This window comes from Cyprinodon variegatus, unplaced genomic scaffold (genome assembly GCF_000732505.1).
Source record: "Cyprinodon variegatus isolate N-32 unplaced genomic scaffold, C_variegatus-1.0 Scaffold1386, whole genome shotgun sequence".
Taxonomy (NCBI): Eukaryota; Metazoa; Chordata; class Actinopteri; order Cyprinodontiformes; family Cyprinodontidae; genus Cyprinodon; species Cyprinodon variegatus.
Window position 1 is genome coordinate 57,426 of NW_015151839.1, and position 10,369 is coordinate 67,794.

At 36.0% G+C, this 10,369-nt stretch overlaps 2 protein-coding genes across 3 annotated transcripts in view; both read right to left on the minus strand.

The window, feature by feature from the left end:
* LOC107103163 (cytosolic non-specific dipeptidase-like) lies at positions 1-6,801 on the minus strand. 2 transcript variants are annotated; one of them, XM_015402710.1, is made up of 11 exons: positions 6,655-6,801; positions 6,203-6,346; positions 5,953-6,115; positions 4,070-4,158; positions 2,672-2,872; positions 2,450-2,534; positions 2,203-2,363; positions 1,960-2,124; positions 703-847; positions 372-519; positions 1-288 (listed from the first exon to the last, which is right to left on the minus strand). In XM_015402710.1, the coding sequence occupies exons 1-11, from the start codon at positions 6,712-6,714 to the stop codon at positions 222-224; spliced, it is 1,428 nt and encodes a 475-aa protein (XP_015258196.1). In that variant the 5' UTR covers positions 6,715-6,801; the 3' UTR covers positions 1-221. The 2 variants fall into 2 exon arrangements, with proteins under 2 accessions (XP_015258196.1, XP_015258197.1); XM_015402711.1 differs by lacking the exon at positions 2,672-2,872.
* A 2,002-nt stretch (positions 6,802-8,803) lies between these two features.
* dus3l (dihydrouridine synthase 3-like) overlaps positions 8,804-10,369 on the minus strand; it is an 11,715-nt gene continuing 10,149 nt past the window's right edge. The window contains exon 16 of the mRNA XM_015402705.1: positions 8,804-8,812. Within this exon, the coding sequence (XP_015258191.1) occupies positions 8,804-8,812 (9 nt within the window). The remainder of the gene's footprint in view (positions 8,813-10,369) is intronic.

Consider the following 10,369-nt stretch of genomic DNA (forward strand, 5'->3'; position numbering starts at 1 on the left):
AGGGGAAAACAACCCTTTAAGATAATAAAAAAAATGCTTTAATTGTGTTTTAAAGTTATATTTATTTGGCAACACTAAACAGATCCAATATACTATGCTGTCCTTTTTGTCAGAATTCAGCATGAGCACATTAAAAGATGGAAAAATACCTCATCCCAAGTGCGTTATATTAAAACATGTATCATAGAGGTGACTGATCAACAGTGGACATGCTCAAGAGTTCATTCCAGCTGTGAGACCTCATGGAAGTATGCACCCAGCATCTTGATTCCCTGAATGTAGTTTGATCTGAAAAAGTTGGATAAAGAACACAGTTTTTCTAAAAAATTGAACAGCTGTTGAATGGAGAAACAAATGATAATATGGCATACCTGTTGATTTTTTCATTTTGGGAATGGGCTCCATCATCTGAAGAGCCAACAGGGAGCAGCATGACGTTCCGACCTGTCGCTTCCTGGAAAGTCAGGGTGACCGGAATACTGCCGCCTTCACGAGTCAGGTCCGGCTCAATGCCGAATACTTGGAAAACATTTAAATACATTTAAATAAAATGTCTTTGACTGCAGTTTTATTCAAGAATCTAGACACTTTTTATGCTGTATACCATTTTTATTGGCATGACCCAAATTCTTTCATCTTCAATCCATCACAAAATTATCCAAGCTAACAAACTATAGCGTTTTAAATTAAGACAATATATACCTGTCTTAATTGCTTTTCGGCCTGCCATATAGTGTGGGTGGTTGAAATCAGACACCCAGGCTTTGGCTCCTTCACCAAAGCTGTACACCTTCATTTTATTAGGACTTCCTAATTCAGCAAATTTCTTTTGTACATGGTCGATCACCTAAAAGAAAAAAGAAAAGAGAGATTTAAAAAAAAAAACAACAACAAAACATATTTAATGTTTGTTGTTTTTGATCATTAAATCATCAATCATCATTAAATTCTAAATCCACAACAAACTGAAGCTAGTTTAGGTGATCCATTGCTTCAAAGTACAGCCTACCAGCCCCTTACAGCCAATCAAACTGCTGGTCAACAATGGCACAAACCTGGTCAAACAAAATATTTTCCTAATTGTTTTTTGTGTTTTGTTTTTCGATGACATTTTCACTGACTTTTAAGATATTCTTAAAATAGTATTTGGCTTTTTTTTTTGCCTTAAAGGTATAGTGAAGGATGTTATTTTTCCAGGTGGATCATCAAAATAAATGGTCCTCCTAATTGTCAATCATCCTGGTCATACCTTTACATAAGGCCGTTCTACGTGCTCATCCCCATTTTCACTTACCGGTGGTTAGTCTGACATAGTGGAAAAATTGCAAATCTTCTTTTGGAAAGTTAGCTTGTATGAGCAATGCAAAGAGCAACTTTTAAACAGAGCGAGCACGAGGAGAAATGGGCTCGGGCACACTCTTGCATTCATTATATAGGCGCTCCCTCTTAGGAGCGGGTACAAAGTTGTGCATGTGTATGTTATCTATTCTTAGTGAAATTTCGAAAATTTGCAAAAATCCTCCACTATACTTTTATCAGCAAGCAGGACTACAAACCTACAAAGACTTTCACACAAACGCAAACTCTTGCACATCCATATAGTTTGGCTAAAAAAATTGTTGTATTTCACATAAAGAATGATCATTTTCCTAGTATTACTGTTAAAAAATACAGAAAGAAATTTCTAGATGATGAAAAGAGAAATTAAGGGCACAAAAAGATAAAGAATTAAAGAGCCCCTTTTAATGTGGTAAAAAAAATCTTAGGAGAACATTTAGAAAGACTCAGATTTTTCCAATAATTATTTAAAACCCTTCCAATACAATTCATGTTTAAAATTGGCTAAAACTTAAGAAATGAAAAAAAAAAAGGAAAGATGTTCCAGAAGTCAACAGTTAAAGATTTATACTAAGAAACCCAGCAATTATTTCCTTTTCAGTTAAAGGTACTTTTGTTTACCTGCTTTTCCACCAATTTGGGGTCCATGTCAGGGACGAGGCGGATGGAGAACTTGCCAATGACTTTGCGTGGGATGACAGTCTTGAATCCAGTTTCTGAGAAAGCCCCTTCTATGCCATGCAGAGAAAGAGATGGATATCTCCAGCGATGCATCAGGATTTGCTCCTAAAATGGGAAAAATGAACAAATCCGAATGGTGCTGACTAAAGCAACACTTTTCGAAGTAATTAAAGGTTTATTTACCTTAGTATCATGCAGCAGCTTCTCAGCTCCTGCATCTTTGCAGTACTCAGACAGGTCAAATTCAATCTTTTCATAAAGTCTTTTCTCATCGTCTGTAAGAGGAGCTACACTGTCGTACATCCCAGGAATTAAAATATTTCCCTTTCTGTCAACCAGAGAGCCTGCGAAGGGAGAAGAAAGGATGAAAGTTAAAATTCTTTAGTGGGATAATCACTCATTGCTCTTCTCAACAATAATCTCTAATTACCCATGAGCGCAATGAGATCAGGCATTGCCTCATAGATCGAGCCACCAAACACGCCTGAGTGAAGGTCCTTTTCACTGCACTCAACCTTCACAAGGAAAGACAAAAAGCATATGAGAAAAAAACCCAACACTGTGAAAAAACCCAACATTAAATAAACCTGAATTTGTTCAGGCATTTCAATATTTAGACTGAAACGAGGACTTGGTGGCAGCAGAACTTCACCTCTATGAAAAACGCGCAGATCCCTCTCAAGCCGTAGGTGATGCATGGCTTTGTCTTCCCAAGCCAGTAGTTGTCTGAGATGCAAACATAATCCACGTCTTTGAAAAAAGAATCTTTTCGAGAAAACACAAGTTCATCCAACCCTTCAGAATCGGATTCCTCCATCCCTTCAAGGCAGAACTTGATGTTGATGGGAAGCTCCTAAAATAGAATATAATACAGCATATACAGCTCAGTTTTGGAAGAATTTTGCTGTTTGAATACCCAAAACATCTGGCCATTTGTGTGGGACTGTATGACAAATAGAAATGTGCATAGTTACTTTTCAACTTAGAAAAAACAACATGCATGCTCCATTAGATCCTTATTTAGAGGTATAAAATCAGACGGTAGCAACATAATCTAAACACCCCAATGTGACTTCAAAGCATTAGTTGGACTTATAAATGGACAGCACAGTCGATTATGACAGATTATTGCACTGCTTCACAAAATATTAGCAAGGGGAAAAATGAACAACTTCAAAGAATTGGAGATCATCAGTATAAATATCCAAACATATAGAAAGTATTTCAGCCAAAATAAGAACGCAAGAATGGGTTGATGGCAATAAAGAATTTTGTATTTACTATTCGGAGGGGTTTTAATTATTATGTACACTAGGATTTTAATAGAATGAGCTAAAACTATTTATTTTCTGTTTATATGCAGCTCTGCTCCTGCCATTATTATCACTCATTATTTTCACCTGTGCAGCTCTACCCCTTCTCCTCAGTGCTAATGTTTACCACCTGCTCCCCTGCTTATTTAACCAGACCTCAAACCAGTTGCTGTTGCCAGATTATTTAAAAGCATACCAGTAAGATGTCTAGCGTTTCTGTTCCTGCTGCTGATTAAGTTCCTGCTTGCTTTCTTGATACATTTGTTATTGGCGTCTGGTTGGATTTTGGGTCTTCGGTCTAGTTTGTCACAGAGGCAATCTTCTTTATTGAACAGAAATAGCAATAAATACATTTGAAAGGAGTGTGAATCATTTGGGGCTCAACCAGATGAAAGCTGAGGAAATTTTGTCAATTAAAATATGAGACCACTTAGAAATGTTACACGTAGGGTCTCTTCCTATCATTTAACCCAGATCAAATATTTATTGCACAATTGAAGAAATACATTAAAATCTTTACTTTGGGAAAACCCAAGTAGATAGAACCTTAATGGCAACTTCTAAAACCCACAATAGCCTAAATTAAACTACAATTAATTGCCCCCATCGCAGTTCTATATTTTAAGTTTTTATAGCTTTGTTTCATTTTTGCTACAGAAAATAATAACTGACAAAAATCCACTAACATACAAGCAACTAGATGAACAAATTCTGTAGAATGGCAATGAAACGTTTACCTGTTGGATCTTCTGATAGGCCTCAATGCAGTTAAACCAGGCCAACACTGGACCCTTATCATCAGTTGATCCTCTCCCATACAGTTTACCTACAAAGATATAACTCAGTTTTACAAACGTTAAAATTGATAACTCAGTCTATTTTTTTTATCTCTTTAAACAAATAATTAAGACCAATAATGCATGTTGACATAAACTACTGCTTGATTTAGAACAGACCTCTCATCTTGTTAAATCCCTGTTTTCTCCCATCACTCATCTTACTATAAATTTATGCAGCCAAACTGAGGAAACTGAACAACATCTACCTTTTCCCTGGCGGTTTGATATGTAGTTTATGTTTTGATGTATTTATCTACTTCTTTGTTCGTATCACTTGCAAGTTTCAAACAAACAAACAGATTTTACTACAGAAGGTCTTTGCTGTGTGACAGTTTTTTTTTTAAGAGACGCGTTAATCCTTTGCTGAGATTTTATAGGAATCTTTTATAGGAATGATGGAGGAGTCTGTGGCTAATCTTTAAGTGAAAATGTTACTTGAACCATTGATGCACCATTGGAGTTTAAAGTATAACCAGGCAGAAAGGGAAGAAGGAATTTCACTGATGGCATAACTTGGCCATTCAGATGGTGAGCTAGACTCATTCTTTGATAATATAAGAGTTCTTAACCACATTCTGAACAGCTGCATTAACCACAAATGATAGCACTGTCCCCACAGACTTGTAGGACTGGCACATCTACCAGATAAACCAAAGCTATCTTACAGGCCTTTAGCCACAGTGCTATCATTTGGGGTGGCTGCAGTGCATGAAGGTGACAGACTATTCCTGAATAGGGACTCAGACTGCCATTGCTCCACAAATAATGCTTTGCTTAAAGTTTAACCTTTTTCTTCCCAAATATTAGGCTCACTAGTTGGTTATTTTGGAAGGCTACACTGCATGGAAATGCTTTTGCTTTTACTTTCAACAAACAAGCTTAGTTCCTCTTTTCTCACCATTTGATTTGAAATGTTAAAGGGATTGACAATCAGTCCAGATCTTTCTTCAACAACATTATTTCTCTGAAGCACACAAGTTCCCCCTGTCCTTCTAGTTTTAAAAAAATGCTTTAGACTGTTTTAGATTTCTTATTTGCCGATTTATTTGCACAACAAATTTTACTAATTGTGTTTTGTTTTTTTATAATCACCTTTATTTGCAATTGTACATACAAAAAAAAAATGTCCTTTGCATTTAACCCATCCCTAGGAATGGGCTCGTTTTATAGTGCCTTTGAGAGCCATTGGGGGCTAGCTGTTGGGGGAGAGGCAGCCTAGTGGTTAGGGCATTGCGGTTGGAATCTAGAGGTTTTGAGTTCAAGCCCCACTCCCACAGACTGCCACTCTGGGTCCCTGAGCAAGACCCTTAACCCCACACTGCTGCCCAGGCACTGCACAATGGCAGCCCACTGCTTCCCAAGGGGATGGGTTACATGCAGAGAGTTAATTTTGTTGCTTTGTACTTGTGACACTGTTTTGACCATAAAAGTTGAATTCTATTCTATTCTACTGGCTCAAGGACCCAGATTTCCAGTCTGTGTTCCAAACTGGGGATCTTGCAGCCTCTCCAGGATCCAAACACTCTATCCACAGTAAAACTAATCAACCATCCATGTAGTAATGATTTAATGGGGAGTTCTCACCTGTTTGCTTGATTGTAAATCAAGGTGTGGTGTTTTTCAGTGAGGCAGTGATAATAGATCTGCCATTTGGCAGTTGACTGACTTTAAGGCTCCTCTTGCACGTTCTTTCTAAAAGTGGCTAAACCTGACTAGTGATATTTTGCGCATAAGAAAGTTCAGCCCTGCCCTGGACAAAAACACAAAGCTTTTGCTCTTACCATCTTTCTCCACCAGAGTGAAAGGCTCAGTGTCCCAGCCGTCCTTCATTTGAGCAGGCTGGACATCCAGGTGACCGTAAATGCACACAGTCTTCTTTGCAGGATCTGAACCCAAATAGCCCAGGAGGATAGGAGGGAGAGGGATCTCCTCACCAGAGGGAAGCTACAGGAAGGAACATTGCTTAGCTGAAGTTTGTGGTTAAAAACTTGGGTAAAAATAAATAAATAAATAAATAAAAAAAACTTGTACCTTTTGTGTGCCATTGTCCACAAGCTCCACTGTCCCCCCCAGCCTCTCTATGTCTTTTGCTGCCATTTCCATCATCTTCCTGATCTCGCTGCGCTTCTCAGGCCAAACAGACACACTTTGGACCCCGACCCATTCTGCCAGTCGCTGGTTAGAGGAAATTCAAACATCTTCTAAAAGTATATTTTAACTACTTATTGAAAAATTATTTGAATTGTTCCAAATAAGTTCTTCTCCAGGTAAACGGACCTCTCTAAGTATAAATGCAGTAAATGGCAACAAACCAGAAGCTAATTAGTTAAAGGATGCTTTCTTATTGCATATTTAAAGTTATCAAGTAAAATTTAACAAATTTAACTTTAACTAATTTAATTAATTTAACCTCATTTTTAAATTACTGAATGAGAAGGAAATCACACTAAAGTACATACGAATCTTCTTTACATCAATCCTACCTGCACATAAAGGTCTTGGTGTTCCTCCACATACTTAAACAGTTCTGGAAGATGAGCCATTTTGGCCAATAAGCGTAAAAAAGCAGTTAACTGGCAGCAAGTCAGCAGCTTAGTCTAGTCTGTACTATTATAAAGGAAGTCAAAGGCCACGCCCTCTGCAAACCTGCCCTCTGCGGCTGTATTTATAGCTCCATTGCCATGTACTTAGAGGTATGTAGAGTATGTTTGGAAAAAAGTTCTTTTTTTCATATTTTTGTTTTGTTTTAGAAGACTCAGAATTTAGAAAATGTGTATTTATAAGCTCAGTGTTTTTAAGTAAGATCTACAATGAGTCCTGGGCTGTGTAGATCCTTTCAGTTGATTACTCCAACAATAAAACATGTTGAGAATCCAGATTTTCTACCAGTGGCACATTTCAAGAAACAGACTTCCTAAATTTACAATTTGTGTATAACCACATGTGACTCATCACATGTGACAAACACAAGGCACTAGAGTGAATTGAAAGTTTTCTGTTGGATGAGTCAAATACACTCTGGAGGAGGATATAAGAATGTCTGAACGGCTGGATCAAAAGAATGGTTGATCAACAGAAGCATATGTGATATCTCTACAGGATATATACCTTGATCTTAACAGTTTCAATATATGAACAATTTCTATATAGTTTTAACCTTAAAAACTTCCATCCTCATACTGACTGCATACCTATTGTCACTCATGAGCAATATTCCTTTCTCTCAATGTGCAATAACACATGCCAACTACTGTGTAGCCTTTTTAATTTTCACTTATTTATATGGTGAGTACAGTTCTGCAGTACAAGTGCAATAATCCAAGTCAACTACTGTGTAGTCTTTCCTTAGCTCTCTACTGTGCAGGTATTTTTATATCTAAGGGAAACATATTCCAGGACATTACAACTTTTTTCAATTCAATTCAGTTTATTTATATAGCGCCAATTCACAACACAAGTCATCTCAAGGCTTTTTTATGCTTTTTTTTTTTAACTATATACACTCTTTATATTGTCTGTTGTGTTTTTATCTTTAATGGCTTCTTTATTTAACTCTTTGCACTCTATATAAACTATACCAGAATTTTTCTGAAGGAGTAATCCCAAGGGTTGTGCTTGAGGTTGGCGGAGTTGTGATAAAATATCTTTAGAAATTTCCCCAAAAAGCCCATTTTAATAATTTAATTATTAAATTAGGTATTTTAAGTTTGATGATAACATCTTTCAGATTACATCTAAGTGTTTAATGATCTACACCTCAGGTCTTCGACACTGGGGTTGCAAACCTATTGGAAGGAGGTCTTCAACAGGGGGTCCACAGAGGTATTGCATGGGGGTCGTGAAAGTTTTGGTTGAATAGACTTTTTTAAAATATTCCCCCCCTGCAATTTTTTCCACTTATTGTAATGAATTTAAATAGACATTAACATTAATTCAACACACTGTAGTAAACAGATAAATGGAGGCAGAAGATGTCTTTCAGTTATCAATACCAGTGGCGGTTCTAGACCAAATGTACCAGGGGGCCAGGAGGGAGCCAGCGTGTTTTCACGGGGGCACAGAAAAGCATGAAATAAAAAACAGGGCAGGGGATTTAAATATATTAGGACAGGTGCATGAAGTAAAATTTCTATTCAATTAGGTTTAATTAAAATTCTATTTCTTATTAGGTCAACATACATTCATAATTTAGGAATTTTACAAATATTTTTCTTAATTTAAGTTAAAGTTACCATTTTCTCTAAAAATCTGAATCAGAACTCAAGAAAAACTGATAAATTCAGCTGTAAAAATTATAGCAATTTGTTTTTGAAAAAAACATTTAGCAGAGGAAAATTATGATTCTATCTCAATACCACTGAAGCTATCACCATTTTGTTTTTAAATAATGAGTAAAATAGAATTTGTAAAGAAAAAAAAAAAGAGATGGATCCAAAGGAGCTATCAGTAACCATGTCTGTTCCAGCGCATATCATCATTAGAACTTCTTTGAGTATTATGTCTTCAGTACAGGGGCCAAGACATGATGTACAGGGGCACTGGCCCCCGTTGGCCACTGTCTTGAACCACCCATGATCAATGCACACATTCAATGACACACAGGAACTCTTTCAAAGCTGGGCACCTTTTCATTCACAACACCTGTCCCATCAACAGGGAATCAAAATGAGAAATCTAGATAAGTAATTTTTTTCTGAAAATAAATGCATTGGTACTTGAATTTAGGAGATAAAAGAAAAATGTTGCCAACGGAACAATACAATTTAGAATTAAAAAAAGAAAACACAATTGCATTGTTTTATTTTACTCTACTTTTATTATCGAATTATCCTATTTTAAGAGTAAAAATAGTAATTCCATTGGCAAACTAATTTACCTACTGAAATCAAGGGTAAATACACTTAATGTAAGACATTTTTACTTATTTCTAGATAATTTTTCCAGTGCAAATAATAGAGTGACTATAGGACCAGTCTAATATAACACAATTTCATAGAATATATAACGTTGAAGACCCCTGCTATAGGACGAATCATGGGGGTACTATAGGGACCACAGATTTAGTCCTGGCCCTCAACCCCCAGACTTGTAGACTAACTCTGTTATTTGTGGTTACATGGAAAATATGATTGGTAAACAAATATTAAACACACTCTCAGGTATCAATACAATGGTCTGTAGTAGAGAAAGAGATGGAGCATTCATTCCTTAGTAACTTGCATTTTCCTCATCATCTCTCACATTGAAACCAGCTAATTAAAGACAATTTTGAAGACAGCCAATGTAATAATCAGTGTTTCCAAGAGTCCTCCACAAAAATATTTTTGCAGCATTGCAAAAGATACAAATCTAAACAAGTTTCATTGTCACAGATTCTTTTAACGGCATGTAATGCCTAAAGAACTGTAATGATGACCAGTCAGACAGGTTTGTGCTTTATCTACACTAGTTATTCACAAACCATTTAGAAACATAAAATAAAAACCCAGCTACCTTCCATAGATAGAATCAATAGAAGCTATTAAGAAGATGATTAATCACATTAACTTTACAAGTTTCATAAAATATATCAGTCTGACAAAAATGTGTACATTTTGTCAGTGTGATATGTTGCATACTTAATAAAATGGATGGGAGGAATGCATGAAAATACAATCTGAGGATGAGAACAATGCTTTAACCAAAACTGGATGGAATGCAGTCAATAATATAGTAGAGTTCTTGAGTTAAGTTACACTCTCCAAATACTCTCCTTATAGCTTTACTCCCATTTATGTAGCAGTTTTAGCTATTTTGTAGATTTTTAAAATTAAATATGCTACTTTTTTATATAATATGCCTTGTTTGCTATTGAGGGCTAGATAAATTGACCTAGTGGGCTGAATTCTGCCCTCAGGCCCATGGTTTGACACATATGACTTGGAAACAAGTTAATACAAAAAACAGGTTTTTTATTTCAAAAGATTTGTGACAAAGTCAAAATGACTAAGTTCATGATTCACACTTTTAATCTCATTATTAATCTGCATCATGATGCCCATTCCTGCCTCTTGTATATTTTGAATATATGTAGTATAATATATACTACAACTAAAGAAATTAACTAATCTAATATTTTGTCATGGATGATAAAGCTTTTGTTGTATTAAATATTTTCCCACTAATATGATCATACAACAAATGACACCTTATGTGTAA